General features: G+C 37.3%; 1 protein-coding gene across 9 annotated transcripts in view; it reads right to left on the bottom strand.

Moving 5' to 3' along the window:
- Positions 1–4,984: 4,984 nt before the first annotated feature.
- LOC121358864 (muscular LMNA interacting protein) overlaps positions 4,985–23,978 on the bottom strand; it is a 102,930-nt gene continuing 83,936 nt past the window's right edge. For 6 of the 9 annotated variants that reach the window (XM_041477396.1, XM_041477404.1, XM_041477401.1 and 3 more), the window contains 3 exons: positions 15,858–15,914; positions 8,389–8,423; positions 4,985–5,312 (listed from right to left, as the gene is read on the bottom strand). In XM_041477396.1, coding sequence (XP_041333330.1) covers positions 8,397–8,423; positions 15,858–15,914 — 84 coding nt within the window. In that variant the 3' untranslated portion in view covers positions 4,985–5,312; positions 8,389–8,396. The remainder of the gene's footprint in view (positions 5,313–8,388; positions 8,424–15,857; positions 15,915–23,978) is intronic. The other 3 variants (XM_041477397.1, XM_041477405.1, XM_041477402.1) reach the window with 2 other exon arrangements.

Below are 23,978 nucleotides of genomic sequence, written 5' to 3'. Positions count from 1 at the left end.
CAAAAATGTTTGTCTAGTTCCTCTTTCAGCAGTTCTTGATGTTTGCCCCTGAGCTTCAGGAAACAGCACATATTTGGCAGAAATTCAAATATTAATAGCACTGAATGATTGATGGAGTAACAAAAAACAACAAGAACAAAAAAGATGTTAAACTGTCCAAGAATCTCTTTAAAGCTGCACCAGGGTTATTTCATAGCTTTTCTTTCAAAAGCTGTCCTAATTTGTCTGACTGACCCTAGTGGGCATCATAAAAATCTCATCACCTTCAGAGAAGGGTAGGATAGCAGTGGCTGGCAAGACTCCTGGTGTGAAGGAGACTCCCAGGATGGACAGCTGAGCCCACCCCATCAGATAACCATGACATTTTCCTTTCTGCCACAAGCAGACTGGAGTCCAGCCTTGTGCAGGGGAATTGCAGCTTTCCTTTCTGCCACAAGCAGACTGGCTGCCACAAGCAGACTGGAGTCCAGCCTTGTGCAGGGGAATTGCAGTACTGTGACCTTATGCCACAAAAATGAAGGGACACTCAGCCAGTCAAGGAAGAAATCACAATGCCAGACCCCAGGTCAGTCATTTGCCAGGAGGCACAACTCAATGCATCAGAGAATCCATGTAATTGCTTATCTCCAGTTTAAACTCTGCAATGATACTATCCATCCTATTTGTTGAATTCAAATGGAAATTTAGCTGGTGACTCCTGGCACAGAATGCACCACTGATTTCTAATGGCCACAGTACTTTATGCTTACTCCTCTTTTTTATTAATGGTTGCAATGCAGTGAAAGTTTTCTAGGCAAAGTTGCTTCAACAAAAGTATTATCCCACAATATATTGTCTCCATCTTGTACTAATGGCAGAATCATCCTCCCAAATTGTGAATGACTAGCTCCTAGAAGTGTTTATGCAGAGACAAGCTGTGTGTTAAAGTGATTTTCTCACTGTCAATTCAGTCTTTGTATGTTTGCAGCAGGTGTAGGAATGGGGGTGCATTCACCCTGTTTTGCAAGAGCCTGCAGCTCACTGCTGTGGGTTGTTGGCATGGTAGCAAGCAGTAGCACTTTTAATTTAAAATTTCAGGGCTGCCTGTCTCAAGTCTTATGATGTTAATCCAAGCTACATGTAACTCAGAATATGATCAATTAAGTGACAAATTTCATTGTCCTGTCACAGTGTGACTTGTTATTCTCTGACACCAGTTCTTCCAATTCATCAGATATTTGAATAAACAGATTTAGGGCCAGAGGTAGAGGAAGTGCAACTGACCCAAATTGTGCATGTTAATGAAATCCCATTCCTCACACAGGGAGATGCACACACACGAATGCCCAAGACTTGAGAGTCAACAACCACAGGTAAAAGGAAATTACTTTATAGGTGTTACAAATATACATTACATGGTTTACTATTATTATTATTATTATTATTATTATTATTATTATTATGTGGTTGTTATGGCCTCACAGCCTTTTTGCTCTACTCACCACAGCAATTGACCAAGCCTATTTCCTGTGCCAGCTGCATCACTTGGTCAGCCTTGAGGAAGCAGGTGCCATCTCATTCTTCTTGCCAGCCACGCTCTTGTGCCATGTCAAGGCCAGCCCACTCTGGGCTCAGCCCTGTGAAGGGTGAGGGACCCTGTGCATGAACCACCACAGTGTCCATGTAGTCATACAATTGCAGGGGCTCTCCTAAATGGTGTTTCATTAGGACTTACAGAACAGGTAGCAGCAGTCACTGTGGCTCATACCTGAATAGGAACCTCTCAAGAAACAAAATCAGGTGCAGAAATTTTGGCATCCCAATATAGACTACATGCCACCTTCATTATGCCATCAGTGTGGACTATTGTGAACATATTAACCTGTGCATAGCTACATTTAGGTTCAGAGAGGTAATGTTTACTGTGAATTTGCCAATCCCAAACCTCATCAACCAGTCAGAGATGAAGGAGACAAGCATTGTACTGTATTTCATTGACAGTATGAGCTCTCAGAAACTATTGTGCTGGTGTTGCAAATTATGCACATATTGGTGTTCATCTCCTTCGTCATCCAGATCTTCATTTGATTCCACCAGAGAATCTTAGAGTCATAGATTCATAGAATCATGGAATCGTTAATTTTGGAAAAGATATTTAAGATCATCTGGTCTATTACTGTGCTCTTCACTAAACCACGTCCCCAAGTGCTACGTCCACACACCTATTGAACAGTACCTGGCATGGTGAATCCACCACTAACCTCAGCAGCCAATTTCAATGCTTGGCCACCCTTAGAGTGAAGAAATGTTTTCCTAACACCCAATCTAAAGCTCCTGTGGTACAAACTGAGGCCATTCTTATCCTATCACTTGCTACTTGGAAGAAGAGACTGATAGTCCACCTGGCCACAAACTCCTTTCAGGTATTCAGAGAGTGATAAGGTCTCCCCTGAGCCTCCTTTTCTCCAGACTAAACACCCCCAGCTCCCTCACCTGCTTCTAGTAAGACTGTATCTTAATCCTTTTAACAGGCTGATCCTCAGAGTTGCTTAGCTGTCACTTTCAAGGATTTTTTTATACCTTAAGGTATAGATTTTTTTTCCTTCTCTATCCCTGAGTTGCTACTCTTACCATCCTAACAAACTCCTTCTTCCTGTGTTTTTACTTTTTTTTTTCATTTTGGATAGCTTTAGCTTGTGAAGTCCCCGAGGTTTAAGCCCTTTTCTCATCAAAACTGAGTTCAGACCACAGATCTGGACCAAACCAGGCTTTGGATGCCAGCCAGTTGAACCCTGGGACCAAGGGCTGTCTTTATTCTGATGCATCCAGATTTTCTCAAGTATATCACTGTCCAAATACACCTATTGTGCCGGACATATTTCCCTTCTGACCACTTGGTCCACCTTTAATAAGTCATTTTCTTGATAGCTTGAGTTATAGCACAGAGCAACAAAAGAAACATCACGAGCATGCACCGAGGGGGGTGAACATGGCATGTCAGACTGCAAGAGAAGTTGAGGCAAAAAGGAGATCATAGCCCTCATAGAGATATGCAACTATTGTGATCCTGTTGGGAATGTGTATTTTACCAGAAAATCATTACTAAAATCAGGGTAAAGGCGTCAGAACCTGGACGAAATATATTACACTATTGAATAAGCAGCACCCATTAATCTTTTAGTACTACAGAAAAAGCAATCACTTTTAATGTTGTTTTGCTCTTTATAATCTCTCCTTAAGATTCTCTTAATACTTTTTCCATTGGTTTCCCAAGACAGAATTTCTAGAAACTAATTGCCAATAAAATCTCAATTTTCATTCATAGATGGAAGCTTTTTGAAGAGAGATGGAAACTCTTTCTTAAAGTGCACACAGATGAACAAAATCACAAACCCAGAGGTAAACAAAAGGATTTCTCCTTTGTCCTTCCTCTAATCCCAGTAGTTCTTTCTCTTGTTTGTGTTCCTTTGACCTATGGGATTCAGTCTATCTCATGGGTTAATTTAAACTTAAACGTAAACTGTGTGAACAATTGTCTCAGATGTGCTAGAATGGATTTGGGCTCTATAAAAATGAAATTCAAGAGGAAAAGAAATCTGGGGTTAGAACAAATTCAGAACAATACAAATGCCTTGAAAAAAATGAGCAGGAAAGCAGACTAAGGTTATTGAGAATCACACAGGTCACATGGCTTTAAATATTAATTTTTCCTACTTCAGTGGAAGTGGGAAAAAGCTTTACTGAAAGCTTTACTGAAGCTTTACTGAAACCAAGAAATACTATTATGTCCTTAGTGAGTAGATCTATTACAACTTCTACAGTATTTTTAACACATTAATAGTTATAGATGTTTTTATATGTATGATTTTTTTTCTATTTTTAAAATTTTTCTATACTTTTTTATTCTATATGTATATGTGGATTTCTGTCCCCACAAACTCTTGAACTCAGTGAAAATGCATTTTCAGTTTTTTTGCACCACCTGGTTGATAGGTATGCCATTCACAAGATCTATATTGTTAACTTCTGTTATTTTTCCATTGAGAAAGAAACTAATACAAAAAACACCACCCTTAAATGTGTAGCAATTTTTCCACAAGATTCTTTAAAATTTATATATTACCTATAGAAAGAAAGACTCACTAATTGCTGACCTTTTCTTCTGTATTCACAGCTACAGAGTCCAACAGCTTAAAAGCAGGTTGGATTGAAGTAACAGCAGTTCCAATAGGGCAAATGGCTGAGTAGCCTATGGACTATTCCACTTAAGATGGTTTTATTTTTAATGTTTTTCCTTATGGTAGTATTTAATAAAATAGTTCATCACATTAATTTTAATGCAAACAGCAGGGATTCTCATTAAACGAACAGTATCACAATTCATCATGAGATAAATTGCTCCTGCATTTTATCATTTTATCATTACATTTTACCTCATGATGATCTACTCTGGGACAGGGCTGTGATGCAAAGGTCCTGAGGGTGTTGTCAGAGTCACCTGAAGGGTGACTTGTGGTTCAAAGGACCAAGACACCGGGGAGAACTCAGGTAGCTCATGAAAGCATGGACAACCAGCTTCCTTGCATTTTCATAATTCATTTTGAAAGCAAAATCTTTAAGTTCCAGGCGTGTACAACATCATGTGGAAGCAGCACAAGATCAAAAACCCAGCAGCATAAACTGGAAAGCGGCATTTCTTCCTGGTGTGCCAGGAGTGCAGGTGATAATTCCGCCTGCACTCTGCACCTGGCAGGGTCAAAGGGGCCATGAATATTGCATGGCAGGGGAAAATTGCTGCTCGCTGCTGGCTGCTGTGGGTGCTGACACCAACGTGAATAATCCCTGGACTACTTCACAAAATACAAGTGTCTGTGTGGTGGCAAAATGTGACCAAGTTAAAGCACACAGGAGCATTTCTTTCCCAGCAATGCTGGCATTTGTTCTCAGCTATTTGAAACCCATGGAGACAGATTGCAGGAATAAAAACAAGAATCACAAAAAAACGTTTTGCAACAAAAATACAGCTTTATTTAATTTCAACATTTACATTATTTCTAAAGAAAGTATGCTGTGTTATATTGGGCTTCTCTTAAATCAGCAAGCACTTCAAGAAATGGCATATTCATTTGTGCATCTCTGAGGTTAATTATGCTAGTACATAAGATTATTTCTTGAAAGACAATTTGATTGTTATTACTGCCTTACAACTAGCATACCATAAGCAATATTTTTTTTTAAAAATGGTGCTTTAAATAAGAGTGGTGCTGTAGATTCCTTCTTAACATAGAAACAGGCTTGAAAATTCAGTTTTAGATCTTGATCCTAATTTGGGGCTGCAAAAGAAGGATTGTTGCATGAACACAGTTTGCCAAAAATACACATTAGTAAGATGCATAACACACACTGAGGTCATTTAGTTTTCCTAATTTATACAACCTGATGATCTGGCTAAAAAACAGAATTCATAGTTTCACGGGAAAAAAAATCCTAAAAGATATATTCAGCCACCTCCTTTGTCCTACAGTTGTGGGGAAAGATGAGAGCTGGCAGATCAGATTTATCTTGTGAGAAGCTTTCCTGTCTTTGCAGCAGCCTGAGGCAAACTGCTTTTAGAACCTTAAATTTTCACAAAGCTTTAACTGTTCAAATTCAAACTAAATCTCTATCCCTGAAATTTAGACCCATCTCTTTTTCTCCTACTCATAGGAAAGATGAAAAAGTGACTAATATGCCTTTATAATAGTCCATTATGAAGAGAGAAACTGCTGTACTTCCACTCTTATCTTCTGTGTGAAGATGCTGAAGCCTTTACATCTTTTCTAAATCTCCCATTTGTTTCCCACATCCTATGCCACTGATTTTGCACTAATAGTGAAAAAAAAGAGTAATTATCTTCATCATATTCTAAGCATTCCTTTCAACATCTCCCTGAAAGCATCACCTCTTCTACTCAGGTTCAGTTTTTCCTCCTCTATAATCCTTCAGGTTCTCACCTGCAGTATTACTGTCATTCTTTTTCTGTCTGTACCCTTCATATTTCTCTTCATATTTCTCTTCCTTCGTATTTTTCTTCAATCAATTGTATCATATTTATTTCAAGTCATTCTTTTAATGTAAGTGAATTTTTCTAAATTAAAATCCTGGCTTTGATGCTGCTTGCAAATCCTCCCAAGGGGGTATTATCTATAAATTGGGTAAGCCTATTGTCCATGCCATTGAGAAAGAAATTAACAGCAAAGTATTATAGTGCTAGAGCTAGAAGACAGCATTCTGGAAGTCACTGAGATGTTCTCCCACTCAGGCAGCAAAAAAATCTTCCCAGAGTTCTGCTTTCCAATCAAGTACCTATCTACCTTATATGAATTTAATTTAGTCCATATCTGCTTTGCTTGCTTAGGAATGTCATGTGAGACTACATTGAAGATACACTGTATAAAACACATCCTTGTATCTGCCTTGCTGTCACAGAAGGAAATGAGATCAGCTTGATAGGATTTGTTTCTGACGTGTCTCTGTGCACATAGTCTTATCTTCTTACCATTCTCTAGATGCCCACAAACGCGTTGTTTAATACTTTGTTCCAGTGTCTTGGAAATGCTGTTAGGACTGAATTTTCTGTGATTCTTTAGATTTTCCTTTCCTCTTTTGCTTAGATAGAACATTGTGTTTACCTTTCTCCAGTTTCCTGGGAATTTACTCATCCTCCTAATCACTAGTGTTTGAGAAATTGCTTAGATTAAGTATTTTAAGGGTAAATTTCATTAGGCTGTTCCTTTGTGAATACTCCAATTAACCCCAGTATTCCTTCAGGTGTCATTTTCCATTTCTCTCTCCATGATCCTACTGTCAAATTCTTAATAATAATTAAAATAAACTTTTAGTCATAATTAATATTTTTTTTTCTTTTTTCATATTTCTCTTCCTTCGTATTTTTCTTCAATCAATTGTATCATATTTATTTCAAGTCATTCTTTTAATGTAAGTGAATTTTTCTAAATTAAAATCCTGGCTTTGATGCTGCTTGCAAATCCTCCCAAGGGGGTATTATCTATAAATTGGGTAAGCCTATTGTCCATGCCATTGAGAAAGAAATTAACAGCAAAGTATTATAGTGCTAGAGCTAGAAGACAGCATTCTGGAAGTCACTGAGATGTTCTCCCACTCAGGCAGCAAAAAAATCTTCCCAGAGTTCTGCTTTCCAATCAAGTACCTATCTACCTTATATGAATTTAATTTAGTCCATATCTGCTTTGCTTGCTTAGGAATGTCATGTGAGACTACATTGAAGATACACTGTATAAAACACATCCTTGTATCTGCCTTGCTGTCACAGAAGGAAATGAGATCAGCTTGATAGGATTTGTTTCTGACGTGTCTCTGTGCACATAGTCTTATCTTCTTACCATTCTCTAGATGCCCACAAACGCGTTGTTTAATACTTTGTTCCAGTGTCTTGGAAATGCTGTTAGGACTGAATTTTCTGTGATTCTTTAGATTTTCCTTTCCTCTTTTGCTTAGATAGAACATTGTGTTTACCTTTCTCCAGTTTCCTGGGAATTTACTCATCCTCCTAATCACTAGTGTTTGAGAAATTGCTTAGATTAAGTATTTTAAGGGTAAATTTCATTAGGCTGTTCCTTTGTGAATACTCCAATTAACCCCAGTATTCCTTCAGGTGTCATTTTCCATTTCTCTCTCCATGATCCTACTGTCAAATTCTTAATAATAATTAAAATAAACTTTTAGTCATAATTAATATTTTTTTTTTTTTTTTTTTTGGTGAAGACTGAAGCAAGGAAAGAGGAAAAAAAAGGCACTGAACTTTTCAGCCTTTTCAGTATCACCTATTTGCTGGTCTCTCTTGATAAGTACTACATTAAGTCAGCTCTCAAGCATACTACATTATTTGCAATATGGTATTGTTTAACTCTAGCAGGCCATTCATTTAATGGCAGTGTGGTTATGTGTTCAAATATTAAAAAATTCATCTTATTTCCCTGATCCTTTCACAATCTAATTCCAGAGTATACCTCAATTTCTTCCAACCATTTGATTGAATCCCACTTAAAATTAATTCTGTTGTGACTTTATTCTGTCATGCTAAGAATTGGAATTATTCTGCCATTTGATTGAATCATTGACTTCAATCATTTGATTGAATCCCACTTAAAATTAATTCTATTGTGACTTCTGTCATGCTAAGAATTGGAATTATTCTGCATTGGTAATTATTCATAGAAAATCATTCACCAAATATAGCCTCTTATTTTCCAAACACTGAATTGTGTACCTAAAGCATCCTATCATCTTTTCAAATAAAATGATGAAAATTTTGATAAAGTGACTCCAAAGTAGTTACATATACTAATTTTGATTGTAATCATATTTTTTTAAAATAGCAATACTCACCGTCATATCTAAACAGAACCTCTTTCATTGGAAACCTATAGAAAAATGAAAATCAAAAGTGAAAACAAAGTAAAGACAAAAACAGAAACTGCAAATGTTATGCCAGAAGAGTTGTAAAAACTGGTGGAAAACTCCATAAAGCACTTCTCGGGTTTTTTTAATCACTGGTTTGCTGCACTCTTAATTTACAGCTCTACTTATTGAACCAGGAATGATTTTTCATGTATTGACATTCTTGAGGAATTCTTCTGCCCACAGCATTTTCAACAGACAAGCATCACCTTGACTAATCACACACCAAATTCACATTGGTTTTCTACCTTCCACTTCTTTTTTGAACCTCCTGCTCGGAGGACAGAGCATGTGGCCACCCTTGCATTCACATGACACAGGTGTTGCTTGCCTCCCCCTTAGCAAGGATTTTGCCAGCCTTCTGTAACAGCCTGGCACCCAAACCAAGGAGTAGGATAGACTGCAGGGTGGACCAGTGCAGCCTGTTCCTATCTGGGACACTGGTCTACAAAGACAGTACTCAACAGTTCAAAATGTCTGCTCCAGTTGGTATTTCAGAGGATGCTAGGGTGATGTCTCCATCAGAGATCTGAAAAGTCCTGGAAGTCAGTGGGCATTCCTAATTTGGAGGGAGAAAGAGACTGATATACCAGGGGTATGACTCCCATTCTGGAGGACTTTGCCAAACTGGAGGAATGGGCTAGCAGAAGATCCATGAACAAAGGCAAATACAAAATCCTGCACGGGGCAGGAGACAAGGAGGGATGGAGTAAGTGAATAACCCATGCAATGGCACAGGACAGTGACTGACTGACTGACTGACTGACTGACTGACTGACTGGATGACTGAATGAGCAGCAGCTCTGCCAAGAGGGACATGAGGTGCATCAGTCCAGCCTCGTTGTGATGAAGGATAGCCTCATATACAGTTGCATTAATTAGAGCATAGCCAGCAGCCTGAAGGAAGTTATTCCCTCTGCTGGGCACTAGCGAGGCTGCATCTGGAACGTAGTTTCCATTACTGAGCCCCCACAATAAAAATAGATTTTGCTTTGTCAAGCAAGCAGGGGAAACCAATAGGATAACTGTCAGGATGGTTACAAGTGCTTGTTGATTTCTGGGAAAGATGTGTGACAGATGAGGGGTGGCTACAGGTAGCACTTGTTTAACATAAAGAGTAGACTATGGGGTATTTATTTTCCCTTTCCAGCAGTTTAAGAAAGGTTTAATGACAGCCCAGATTTGCATGGTGAAAGAAAACAAGGCAGCAAGTGGTGAAATTTTAATTAGCCATAAAGAAACATATTTCATTTCATAAGAGTGGTCAAACACTATAGCTAATTTTAATCTGATTCTATGATTCTAATTACTTATGCATTACTTAAGTAGGTTCTATGATTCTAATTACTTATGCATTACTTAAGTATTGAATAATTTAAAAAAAAACTTCTTCAGCCTACAATTATGTTCTATCTAGCTAATCAAGACAAGCTCTTTTCCTCTAAAACTATTTCTCAGAACTCCTGCCATTCTTTGAAGGGGACCAATAACAACAGCTGTTTCTTAATGCCAGGTGAAATTAGATTCAAATTGTAGTTTGAATCACATACTGACATTTCAAACTTTCTCTTTATTGTTCTTATATTACTACCCTTTCAGACTTTTAAATGTAAACTTATAAAACCAATATATTTACAGTAATTATTTTTATGCAATCACCTTACAAATAAAATTCTATAAATGCATTTAATGCTTTCTCCTTGTTACAGCATGGTGACCTAATATGCCTTTTTAAGTCAATAGGCTATAACTGAAAGTTTTTACTTAAAACAAGAAGATATAGTTGAAGCTGACTAAAGTATTGCCCAAATACCTGTTGCAATATAAACTTCCTGTTGAACATACAAAATCTTAAAGAAAAAAAAAATAAAGCACTGTTCAAGTATAAAGTAATTAGAAAGTTTGTCTGCTGATATTTAAAGGCTTTATTTGAGATTTTAGAAGTGTGCATTGTTTGGACTGGCCTTTCTATTTATAAATATCAGAAGGCAACAGTTTACTGTTTCAGTGGCCCATCCAATTTAGTGGTTAAAGAATTTATCACCACTAACACCTGAAAATCCTACTCCTTTAGTAAAAACAGCAGTCATTCCTACATTTAATGTTAATTTTCAGGGTCATTAAATTTTCAGCTAAATGAACTGCTGTAAGTCTATGGAGAAAGCTTAGGGTTGCACTCCTTGGCTCGGTCAAAATAAACCAAGGGCAGTGAGACCCCTACTCCAGAGAGGAACGGGCAGCAATGTTCTGCCATTCCAGTCTACACCAGCTCCACTGTCTGGGGAACAAGGCTGCAAACATGTGCAAGATGGAAAGCAAAAAGTGAATAGTACATCTGTGATGTGACACATGACGAGACCATGTGTCCGTCTCCAAGGAAGGCACAAGGAGCAGCACTGTCTTTTTCCCCAGCACATCTGGAAAGATCTATCTCAGTGCCAAATGGAGAAAGTAGGTGCTTGCATAAAGTTGACCTTTGAGTGGGAGTGTTTCCAGTGGAGTTCCCTCTACTTCCATTAGGTCCGTGTTTTGACAAGCTGGAATCTTCTTTACAAGCTGAAAAGCTATTGGGCAGTATGCAAGAGCTGAATCATTACAGGATTATTCAGGGTCCAGTGAGGAGGGTGTTTAACTGGAAGAACATCGCTTTGTCATGATAACGTCATTTAGGTTGGAGCTTTTGTTTACAGTAAAATCCTTTACATAAATTCTGTAGTACAAGGACACTTTCATAAAATGGGTACATTTTCCTCTTATAGGTAGAACCTATCAATGATTAATACTGTTGTTGACTTCTGAGCAGGAACACTCCTTAAGTAAATAAAGACTAAGAGCAATGTATACCAGAACTTTGGACCATATTGACATTTTCACAGAATTTCAAATTTCAAGAAGTTTTGTTACTTTGCACGGATCCAGCTGGTAAAATCCTGTCACCACTGCAGTCAACAGAATCAACTTTCTCTCATGGGGTCTTTTTATGAATGTTGACTTTAGAAATGCTATTGATTTCTCAAGTAACTGTTGCAGATCTTTCATGAACAGATAAAACTGAGTAATTACTTACTTAACTGCAGTAAAAAATTACATGGACCTGAAGTAATTCTATTTGTAACTGTAATTAGTCATTTATTAGTAATTGTAATTGTAGACTTGGGATTTTGTAAATCATAGATGAATAAGGGTAATGAGGACATACTTTTGGCCCCTGCACACAATGATTTTTTTCAGATTATACAGGTACATATGCCCAACATTCTCTCTAAAGGCTCTGACTCAGTAAAATTCTGAGACTGATTATAACACCATTCACACATCATAGCCTGGGCAAACACTAGCTTTACTTAAAAGGAAGACAGTAGGTATCAGAAATTATTGGCATATTGTTTGGTTATGTTTCAAAGAGTATCCTTCAGACCTCCTCCATTTAAAATGCACTGGTCGTAGAGAAGGATTTCACAAGGAGAGAATATCACTTATTTATTTTCTTACTTTACAGGGAAGTCACAAGTCTTACTTGATACATGCCATAACAAAATGATGCTAAAATTTCACAAATGCTATTCTTCTGAATACAAAGGTACCTCCATTTTGTTTGTTAGTTTGTTTTTTGGTTTTTTTTATTATTATTTCCAGTGAATGCTTTACTTTGAGGAAAACAATACAAATTACTAAAAAGAAACTAGCAGCACATTTCCCTCATTTCCTCTCTCACTCATTCCTGGAGGTATTTACATTTCACAAATCATCTGCTCATCCATTTGGGTTTTTTGGAACTGCACAAATCACACTTACTTTCTCATTCTGAGGGAGGAACATTGCAGGAAAAGTTAAGTATGACCCTATATATAATTTTAGATAAAGAAGGCAAATAATAATTTAGATAATGTAGGAGAATGATCTAAGGTCTTATGATAGCTGTAGGAGTAATATTGGGCTTATGACTTGGCAGATTTTTTCCTAATCAGTTCATCACCTAAACAGAATTCACTGATTAAAAAAAAAAAAAAAGACATTAATTTAGGTGAGAATTTGTGGGTTATGAAACTCATAAGGTGGAAATTTGGTATAAACAATGCAGGTGCCTGAAAGGTGTTGTGATTTTAAAAATCATCAACCAAGACCTACTTTACTTTTTTTAACGCACTAGAAAGGGAAAGCATTATAACACAAAATTCTGAAAACCCAACCACATAAAAGAGAAAACGTGTTAGTTTTTCCGAGACAGCTTGGCAACAATTTATCTCCAAGAAGCCACTACCCTCAGGTCAGCTAAGAAGGCTGTCCCAAATAACTTGAGCTGCTCCTAGTTCTGTGTTGCTCTCCTGTCTGTCTCCAAGACAGCACAAATGTTGATCTCCTTCTGGGTATCAGTGTTGAATACCTCCATTTCCATCAAAAGATCTCAAGGGAAACAGATGCCTTTGTTCAGTCTTTTTTGACTGAGAATGAAAAAAAGGGGTTCATCTCTAGATGAACTGGGCCTTCTCTGACCCCCATTAAAGAGACAAAGAGATTGCTCAGCCTTCACGTCACCAGCATGATGTGCCCATGATGTCCTCATGCTAAAAATGAGATTAAAAATTTGGGAAAATACTGGATCATTTGCTCTGTACAAGTGAGTTGAACAGTTCTATGAAAAATACTTTCTTTGATTTGTAATAGAGAAAATAGTAAATGTGTCACCTCTTGATGTTTCTTCCTGAGCAGCTTGTGGTGAGACTGACACAATTCTTCCTGCTATTTCTACACGGACTGGAGTCCACTTGCATAATCATAGTGGCAAAATACTCATTAGTGACAGGCCCCAGGGAACGAGCAGTCAGCTTGCTCAGGTGTACAAAATGGTATCTGACACTTTCTTTTAAACTTTAAAGCTAATTATTTGTCTCTAGCTAACTTTATTATAAGTTATCCAATAAGATGTTAATCAAAGGAAATACAAAGGGTACTGATAACAGCACTTATAAATCTTCTTCTTTCCCATCAATTGTCTTTGCTCCTTATAAATGCAACCACAGTTTCATCAGATTGAGTTGTTCTACAGGTCATGGTACAAATTCTCCGATTGTTGTACTACATTTAAGCTTTTTTAAAAAAACGTAGATAGAAATTCTGTTCAATGTGCTTGTTTAAAATATAAGAGAACTTTTAGAAGACAGTTTTAATATATTTTACCTGCCTTGGAACAGACCAAGCTGGCCTCTAACCAAAGGAAGTTTGCACTTTTTTTGTGTCTGACTTGACTATGTCAGTAAAAGGTCCTTCACTTTCTGAATTGATCTTAATAATGCATTAGTTAAATTATGTGTCTTGTCTCTTAGAGAATTCCCTTTGAAAATATCTCTCTTTCCATTAGGTTTGCAAAATTCTTCCTCAATGTGCAAATTGTAAAGCAGAAGGATGAGACACAAGGATCTAGCTGTTTGCTTCCTTCTATTTTCAAATACAGGAAAATCATCTGCATCATCAGAGGCTGCAAATACACACACACACACATATACGTGTATAAATGTATGTGTATATATACCCATTTTAGAGTTCCTGGTGTACTGCAAATCTGCTTAATCTCAAAAACAAATTTATCCTCAGAACTATGTAATCCCTCTCACTGCCTTCTGATGATATACCATTACTTCAATAATATTTCCAAAACTTTACAGCTGAGATGGAAAAAAAACAACCTAACTGAGAAGATCTGAAAGGTATTCTTGGCCTATCTTCACTTTGTGAGGGCATTTTGGGGTTTTCTTTGAATAGCAGACACTGTAACGCCTGCTTTTGAGAGAATCAAGAAGTGGCTCCTGGGAGGCAGAGGAAAGGGGATTGATGGTGTAGGAACAAGCAGAAATGCCAAAGGCAAGGAACAAAGGAGGAGATTTGGAGGGCTGTGATGGAGATTCAAACAAAAAGAGATATGAAATAGCTCCAAGTCCCTGACACCCCATGCAGAGAGGTCAGGGATGCTCATGAGAATAAGAGGCTACGGCCATGCCTATGTACTCCTGCTGCAGAACCACAGTCTGTTGATCCACCCAGCCACTAAGATATCAACATCTTTTCATTTTTATCTTTTTTCCCCTTTTATTTCCGCCAGTGGAAACTGAGATAAACTGTGAGGATATATTGCTATGTTGTCAACAAACTCAGATTTCAGGGAAATCCTCCACTTCCAAAATGTGAAGACCTTGACCCCAAAAATCCCACAATATTTTTCAAAACTAAAAGGAAGTTATTCATTTGGCAGAAATGACTGGCAAACATCCTTTTCATATATTTAAATTATCATGTGGTTGCTTTCAGACAAACTAGAATCTAATTTTAAAATAATAAATAAAAACAGACTGTTTATAAATATGTAATTATCATTCCTATCTGTATTTTTATATTCATTAAAAAACTAGTGAAATAATTGTGAGAATGCACCTGATAAAAGACGTCTTGGTACTAAAAAATTCATTCTTGTGTCATAAACATTCTCATACTGCTATTATTGGTACTAAATTATGCTTTCATAGGTGAATTCCTAAAATAGTATTGAAAATGTCCTGTAATGAGCGGTGTCCTATTATATTTCAAATCCAGAGTAGAGAGTGTGATAGTTAATTGAATTACATGTCTGTTCCAACATTGAAGCTGTAATTCATCTTCATGCTCATGATCTTGTTGGAAAAAAGGACTTGCTAGTGCCAGCTGAACCTTTTCAATTTTCTATATGCTCTGTCTCAACAGAAAATTGATAATGACTAATAGATTGCATCTTCTCTCACTGAATGAGTTGTCTACAGTGGTAACCACAATGGTCCTACAGTTTAGACACATAAATGTAGTGGGGAATTGGCAACTATATTTAGACTTCAAGAAAATTTTTTATCTTTCTTCAAAGTAAAAAAAAAAAAACAAAACCTGGCACTGAATTTTGATACAGGGCAAACTCGAATTACATTTTATGTTTTCTTGACTGTCTTGTATGAAATTCTTAATAACTATCCTAAGTGTTTCTGGTAGTTGTTGTAGTACCTGGTATTTAAAACAGAACCTATATTAGTGACTGAAACTTGTGGAATGTGTTATTTAAGTATGGCTGCATAATTTATCAAACAGCGTAATTTAACCATTCTCACTTGCTAACATCCCAGCAGCACATATCAGGAACCTGAAGCGTAAATGTTACTGTTATTTCAAATTCACATAAGCAACACAGTTGGCAAAACAGCTCTTGGGTTTTTTCTTCATTGATCATTAAGAACAATTAATGTTCATGTAGTCTCTGCACTGGAAAAAAAAAAGCAGGTTTGGAAGTTCAGCACATTTTTACTGATCAACCTTATATGGGCTATGCAAATAGAAAATAAAGCTAGCATGCAAATGCTTAAATCCATGAAATGTCAACTGATTACCTCCTTGGAGATGAGCATCTCATTTTCTGGAATAGCCACCATGGAAAGACTGGGCTGCCAAGCCAAAATGTCACAGGTTGGAGAGAGCATGAGGTTAAACACAGGAAAAAGAAATCCATTATCAGTTCAATTTCTATATAAAATATCACTAAAATTTAAAATTAAAGCAAACACCCTCAGAAATACTAAGGATAGCAAGGCATTGAGATCTGTGCTCAGCAGACTCTCACTGCTCCTTGTCTGGATTAAAATCTATTTCAAGGTATGGCCTGTTTTCTGTTATATTATATTCCGATAATTAAAAGGGTGGGGAAGGGATAAATCCCTTTTGAATTTCAAAGAGGCATCTCAAGTAAAAATCGCAGCACAAGTGCCTACTTTATGATATGTTTAGTATGAGATAATGCACTTAGTTATTTAAAACTAGAACCATACCAACATCAATGAGAATTTAATTAGAATGCAGGTAAATCAGTGGAGTTTATAAAGGCAGTGTTAAGATCATAAGCTTGTGACATTTTCTTATAGAGTGACACAGAGATATCATGTTTAAAGAAAAGGTTGCTGAAAATTTTGAGGCGTGGGTTCTTGAGAATTCTCTAAAAGATTGGAAGAAGCCTGTTATTTTCAGTGTAACAAAGGTATTAATTTATTTTGGCATTTAGACCAAATAGTAAATCAGCAAATTATGTGTTGCTTAAAAATATTGCTCTTATAAGAAAATTGATTTTTACACTGTGCTTTTTGAAAAGCAAAACTGATCTGCTACACTGGCCGTGTACATAAAGAAATATACTAAAGTGGAATATACTCTAATGTTCTGCAATTAATTCATGGATGTGTTATATATTTCTCTCTTCCTTTGTAAATTTAGCCTGATTTCTTTCCAGAGAAGAAGGAATCTACTTTAGCGACAACAGAAGCTTTGAACCATTTAACTTCTTTATTTGTGATTATTATTCCCAAAAATGAAAAGGGAAGGAAACATCTTTAGGCAACAAGTTTATTTATTCAATAGATTTTTATAAAGGAATAAATTTAGGCAAAACAAGTGTAAGGAAGGGGTAATGTGCCTAGATCCTCTCAGGGGCAACGTCCCTTCCTCTGACACTCATGTGGCTTCCCAAGGCTTCCCCCAGACCTTACACCACCCCCTGCTGCCGCACACAGGAGGTGTTTGATGTCGGCGTGGAACAGAAGTTCTGCTTCCAAACCCAGCATCCCAGGATTACCAAGCCTAGGCAATCCTTGATGACACACAGGTACAAAGTTCTAGCAACACCTGTGGCACCTTGGCAAGTCTATTCCATTGAAAGGAACCCTAGAGTTGAGATTTTCATTGCCTCATCAGAATATGGCACATCTGTGTCCCAGACAAAGTAAGAAGGGTCAACCACGAAAAGAAGAAGGACAGTATTTTCCATATTCTGTTCACTTTCTGATGTACAGCTAAGTCCTCTGAGAACAATTCTCCACAGCTCACAAGAAAGAAAAGTTCCCTAGTCAGGCAGTGACCTGAGAAAGGAACACCTTTTTCTCAAATTGCACAGAGAGAAAATCAATGAAAAATGCACTTCTATTGTGTTATCTCATCCTGGCCTTTCTTGCTGGTACTCACTGCCTGCCCTCTTAACCTGAAATGCCCCTCTGAGTCATGATTCTGCCTTAGCTTTTTCTTGAATATGAGGTCTCAAGTCCATCCTTAGACCTGAGAAAAGTAATTACCTTTTTTTGTCCAAGAAATAGATTGCTTCCCTTATTTTGATAGCATCCTCTTTTCAAACCCAAGAGCCAAACTGTGTGACAGTCTCCATAGGGAGGAAAATTATTTCTATTTTCTGGAGCGATGCTCTTAATATTAACTGTTTTGGAGATATTTAATTAAAAGAAGGCAAGGAATTCACCAAATAGTAATGAAGAAAAATAGTTAGTCACCAATATAGAGTTCTCTCTGTTTCCACAAGGCTTCTCTGACCAAAACCCCTTGAAGCTATCAAAGAAGAGTCTATGCTTTCTACTAGTCAGGTGGGTCTAGTCTTAAGGAAGTAACATATGGCTCATTGATAAAGAACTTTAAGTAGTACTTTAGTGAATATAGAACACATAAGCCAAGTACTACACCCTTTTTCTGCTGAAAAAACACTTAGTCTTGCAGGTCCCTGAAAGGAAGGTGTTCAGATATTGCCTGAAATCATACAATTCTGCCTCTGCCAGCTGCAAAGGAGACTAATGCCGTGATCTGGGTGACATCAGCCCAAAGACCCAGAGGCTGATTTCCTGTGTTATTTCTATCATGTGTCAGTGTAAACCAAAATGTGTCTGCCTTGCTGTAGAAAATGTTCCACACCTACCCTGAGTTTAACCGAAAGGCTACAGAATCTTGTTCTTTCTTTCCTGATTTTTCCTTAAAAATATTATTTTTTTTGTGTTCTTGACTGCACACGACACAGTCAACTTCAAAGTACCAGCACATGAAGTAGGCAGAATGAGGCTGGATTGGCCCTTTCTTACTAGACATTGTGTGACTATCACTCCTCAGAGTCATACAGGAATAGGCTTGTGCCCACCAGATCTGAGATGTGAATGCAAGTAGGGATTTTGTACTTTTTATGGGTGTGTAGTATCAGTGAGACCTCATCAAACTCTGTCATTGGCATTCTTTCATCTTCAGGTCAAAGCAGCTGGCAAGCCCTATCTCCTATGCAAATGTGAAAATATTGTGCCTGTTGATGAATGTTGTTTTTATAATTACTACTCTTTTTTTCCTGTGACAGTTACAAAATTCTGCATTACTCTTATAAGGTTAATCTATAATTTTTAACTTTTCCAGATGTTACTCAGATTTCTCTTAATGTGGCATTTTTTCTTCATTATGTCTAAGAACAGTGAAAGAGCAAACTAGGCAAATCTGCATTTGTGGCTGCAAAATTGTACTCAGGAGAGCAGAGTATCTTTACAATATGTAAGTACTAGCAGCATGTAATTTCCAAGAGAAATTATACACCTGCTCAAAATAACCTCTAACAGACTAAGACAAGACTTAGAAAGAGGTGGTTATATAATATCTTCATTAGACCTTTGCTCATTTAGTTCTGTAATCAGCAAGATATATTTGCCTTTAAAAGGTCAGTTGATCTTTATTGTGCTATGAATCACAGCTGCCTCTGAACTAATATAAAGCTTTCTGAATTGTTCTCAGTGTAAGACGTTTTTCATAAATCTAAGTCACTCTCTGGAGGGTCTGCAACCTTTGCTAATTGAGGCACCAGCTTAAAACTGGATCCAGTGAGAGATAACACACATAAGAAGTAAGAATATTTCAACTATAGTAACCAGAGAACATTCACATTTACACTACTCTGTCAAGTCTTTAAACCCCTTTGAAAATAAATTAGGTACTCTAGACCCTTATTAAACATAGACACATTCCTTCACAATAGGAAAAACAACTGATTTCTCAAATACTAAAAACAGTAATTTAAACATGTACAACAAGGAAATATTTTCATGAAAAGGTTTTATATCTCTCTGCTTTATCTTAGTGACAATGAACATGAAACAATCAGTACCAATAAATGGTAAACCACCCACAGAAGCACAGAAAGGAATGCTTTCAACTAAGAGGAAATAAAATAATATAATGTAAAGGGTCAATTTATGATTATAATGTCTCTAGTCTCTTTGAAGTGACACAGTATAAAATCCATTTCACAGATTCAGTCCTTAAGAACCAAATTCTTTTGCATCTTGTACCTCTGTGAAAAGGAAAAGGAAAGTAGAAATAGGGATCACAATACAGATTTGCAATGTGCCTTCAGACTTCTGCAGTAAACCATCCTGACAGACTTGCAAATCCTTATTATACACTATTGTAGCCGTGTGCTTTTATTTTGAAGATTTCAAAACTCCTTCCAGGTACTGAAAGTACCTGCAAAAAAGAAACAACTCTCATGCAGGCATAGCTTCCTGACAGGTTCTTACCAGACAAAGGCCCAGAGGTCACCAGAGTGCAGTGAGACTGAGCGATTTGAATCTAAATAGAATGAGTCATAAAACCATCAAAAGGTTTGGTTTGGAAGGGACCTTAAAAATCACCTAGTTCCAACCCCTTTGCCATGGACAGAAGCACCTTCTACTAGACCAGCTTGCTCAAATCCCCATCCAGCCTGGCCTTGAACACTTCCAGAGATGGCGCATCCACAGCTTCTCTGAGCAACCTAACACCAGAAAATACCAGAGGCTGGAAGAGTTACAGGACTTTGCAGTAAGGATTCCGTACCTATAAATGGAGTGGGAGGGAGATGCATGCAAGCCCAGCAGTGCACTAATTTTCCTTGGACTGCTTTTTCCCAGATTGAGTTTAACTTTGCGTGCAGGGCCAGCTCACAATGGATTTGACTGAGGATTTTCTGCCAAAATTATTTTTCAATGAAAAATACTAGCAAAAAAATAATAATAATTAAGCTTTCTGCACAATATTTTGATTCCTCTTGCAAATTCTTGCTAGCAATTTAGAAAACTAAAATGAAGTATTCAATCGCAAGAAAACCCATCTGTGACTATAATATTGTGTTTTCTGTCGTGGATGTTTCATTTTGGATCACTTCCATAAAATACTAAGATGCATTTCACTATCCACTTCGTGGCAATCATGTTAAGAGCCTCTATTTTCTGCTGTGGGCTAATGAAGCACTGCAGTTGCTTGCAGGGCTGATTTCACTGTTGGTGATTATGGGAGCTAATGGCTAGCAAGGATTCCAGACCCATGATGATGACTTGAGGCATGAGAACCACCACCCACACATCCATAGGGTAAGGCAGCAGAGACAAACCTCTTCTAATTACATGGATTAGAGCTATCTGCTTTGAGTTAGTTCATGTAACCCAAAGGATGCATAATGGTTTCTGGAAAATTCACATGTTTTCAAAATTTAATCTGTATCGGAGAGAAAATGTCAGAATTTCCAACAACACAAGTGTTTGAAATTTCTCTCAGCATATTGACTGTGAACTACTTATGGACTCATCAAAATAGTCATCGCTTAGATGCTTCCTGCCCAAGGAAGGGGCTCATTTCTAATTGAATGAAACCATCCAAAGAACTTTAACTGCTTTCCAGGTGACACTGTGAAAATAATTGGATTTAATTTTCAGAGCTGTCTTTCCCCCACATATTTTATTACCAGATTAGCTGCTAAACTGAAAAATCCCTGTTTTCTGAGCAAGCTTCTGATGCAAAAGATCTTTTACCTTAGCTACTTTAAGTTCAAACCAGAAACTTTGAATGAATCTTCAAGAGTGCACATATGTAATTGTCATCTATTATATAAAAATCTGCATTAGGATCATATTCTTTCCATACTATAACTACTAAAATTATATCCAGTGTTGAACTGAGAAAAAGCTAGGTCACAACATCTCTGTAATCAGTAAATACTGACTTCTTGAATTCAAGATCTGAGTACATTCTTGGAATGTCACCCGAACTAGTTATATTTTATGCTTTTATCTAAAATAACTGAAATTGAAGTAAATTAAGACTGTATTTCAGAGTACATATTATAGAAATACTTGCAATAAAAATGTCTGTATAGCTCCGGGTGCTTTGGGATAGTTTCCAATAATTATGATTTTCTTTTTCCTTCAGGCCTTGCTTTTTCATGCTCTTCAATTAAAAGTGCACAAGTATAATTTTTGTTTCTCATACAGGTTTCATACACACCAAATCTGATTTGGTATTCTTCAATCAATTACATATTTCTACTAATGATAAGACAATTAATAAGAGCCTTTACCTCGGGGTTGCTTCTGTTCTCAGAAGTGAGTTGTTAGGCAGGGCCAGAATTTCTGTTATATTTGGGAATGTTTATTGTGTAAAAAATGTCTGTCTGAAATCCACTATGCAGAAGACGAGATTCCATCACCCTAGAAAGCCAGATATAAGGATGAACTCACTCAAATTTTTATTATGTAGAGACTTCTAATGAAGACAAAACATCTTAAAGCGCTATTTGGTGCTTAAGACTGGTTTAATCTGTCCTAGCAGAGACAGCCAGTATAAAGGAAAAGGCAGAAAGAAACAGAAGTGGCTGTAATTATGTTTCAAGAGGAAACTTGAACACTCCTGGTTGTGTTCACTGGGAAGCACGTTCTGGTTTCTAAGCATACAAAGTGCCTGCTGGGCCTTGATCCCATTGTGTTGTGCTTGTTTTCTAGATGAACAGAAGCACACCAGAGAGATGCCAGGGTGCTACCATCAGCAGCTTCTCCTACTGGAAATAGGACAGAAAGGCTCTCAAACTTGTCAAACTGCCCAGACAAAAAGCAGTGACACAGTAATAATTAGAAGAGCTGTCTCCAGAGAAATGGGTATCTGAGGTCATTCCAAGTGGTGCCAGATTTAGGACACCTCCATGTTAAGGGCATGTTCCTGGGTCTCCTGTTGACCCTAAGAGACCTTCAAGTTCTGCTGCTAATTCAATGGCTTTTGAAAGAAAGCAGTTAATTATGTTTAGAAAGTTGTGATCTTTCTAAAAAGTTTTTCGAGATAAACACCTTTCTTTAAAGATGAGCTGAGCAGGGGGTCTAGACACATTTTCTGAAGGCACTATCAAACTAAGTCAAAAGTGATAGAAATGTCATCTAAATATTATATCATTAAACTAAATCATTAAGTCCAAGAAATGCTATAAAAATAATATACAAAGAAGACACAGCAATATTAATCATTAATATTTTCCCCACGAGGAGGTCCAATTTGTAGCTCAGCACTAATGAACTGACTTGTTTAGCTCCGATATATTTTTCTACACCAAAGCAACTTTTCTGGGTCACAGATAGTAGATTGATCATCCACAATACACCTACACAAGTGCAACACTTAAATACCAAAGTTCAAAAGAGAGAAAGAAACTGTCTTCTAGAAAATAAAAGCTGTTGGGATGATGTCTGGGAGAAAAGTGCTTTTCCATGGCAACCTTGAAAGGCTGCTGTATTCACAGAATGTCACTTCCCACTATGCTACTATTAATCAAATACAAACTCCAATGAGTAGGAGATTGGATGATGAAGTAAACATCACCCATTTCATTTAAAAAATCATAAAGACTCCCTTTAAATATTCTGCTTACCTATGAGCCTGGAGACCTGCAAGTGATTATGAAAAGCTGACACTTTCAGCATGACTGCATTTAGTGGTTTCAAGAAAATTCCATTTAGCCCATTTAGGAAAAAAATTAAATTGGCTTGAGCACAGAGTTGGATATTAAAGAGAACAGAGCTGGATATTAAAGCTACTGTTATAAGTAATGCCTGACCAGACAGAAATGGTAATTTTTTAACATTCCTCACACTGCTTGCAAAAAGGCAGTTCCCTCCAATCCATTTTCAAAGGCTGTGCTGCTAAATATTTAACAAACAGGGAGATTTTCAGAGGGGTGTTCATAAATCGTGTATTCAGTGCTTGCTGACAGAAAGAAATGTTTGAGAGGCACTGGGGACTTGGAGGCTGAGGGAGTTACACTCATTCATTTCTTGCCTCTTTGCTTGAGCAGGTCATTCTTTTCTCCTTCAAAAAATAGCTATTTTTCTAAAAGCTAGTGATACCTGCCCTAACAGGTATCTACATCTATTGTGCCTCCTATAAAACACAGAATCTTAGAACAGCACCGATTGGAAGGGCCCAGCCTTTTGAGGGAAATAGAGCCTAGGTGAGATTACCTAGCACCCTGTCCAAACACATCTCGAAAAAACCTGTGGTGGGGATTCTAAACATCCCTACAGAAGTTGTTCCAGTGATTGGTCCCTCTCACAAAAAAAATATTTTTGTATAACAAGAATAATTCTCCCCGACTGCTAGTTGAACCTATTGTACCTTGACTTCTCCATGTGGCTCCATAAGAGAAAGCCTCTGTCCTCACCCTATTTTTTAAGTACTGGAATCTTGTGAGGAGGTCCTCCCTGAGCCTTCCCTTCTCCAGGAAGCAGACCTAACTCCTTCAGTCTTTCCTCACAGGGCAGGTTCTCCTTCTTAGTCCTTTGATCACATCTGTGGCCCTTCTTTGGACTTTTAACAGACTGACTGCATCTTTTTTGAATTGTGGGGACCAGAACTGAACA

The sequence above is a fragment of the Pyrgilauda ruficollis genome, unplaced genomic scaffold (genome assembly GCF_017590135.1).
Source record: "Pyrgilauda ruficollis isolate IOZ18807 unplaced genomic scaffold, ASM1759013v1 scaffold40, whole genome shotgun sequence".
NCBI lineage: Eukaryota > Metazoa > Chordata > Aves > Passeriformes > Passeridae > Pyrgilauda > Pyrgilauda ruficollis.
This window is presented reverse-complemented; position numbering and strand designations above follow the sequence as displayed.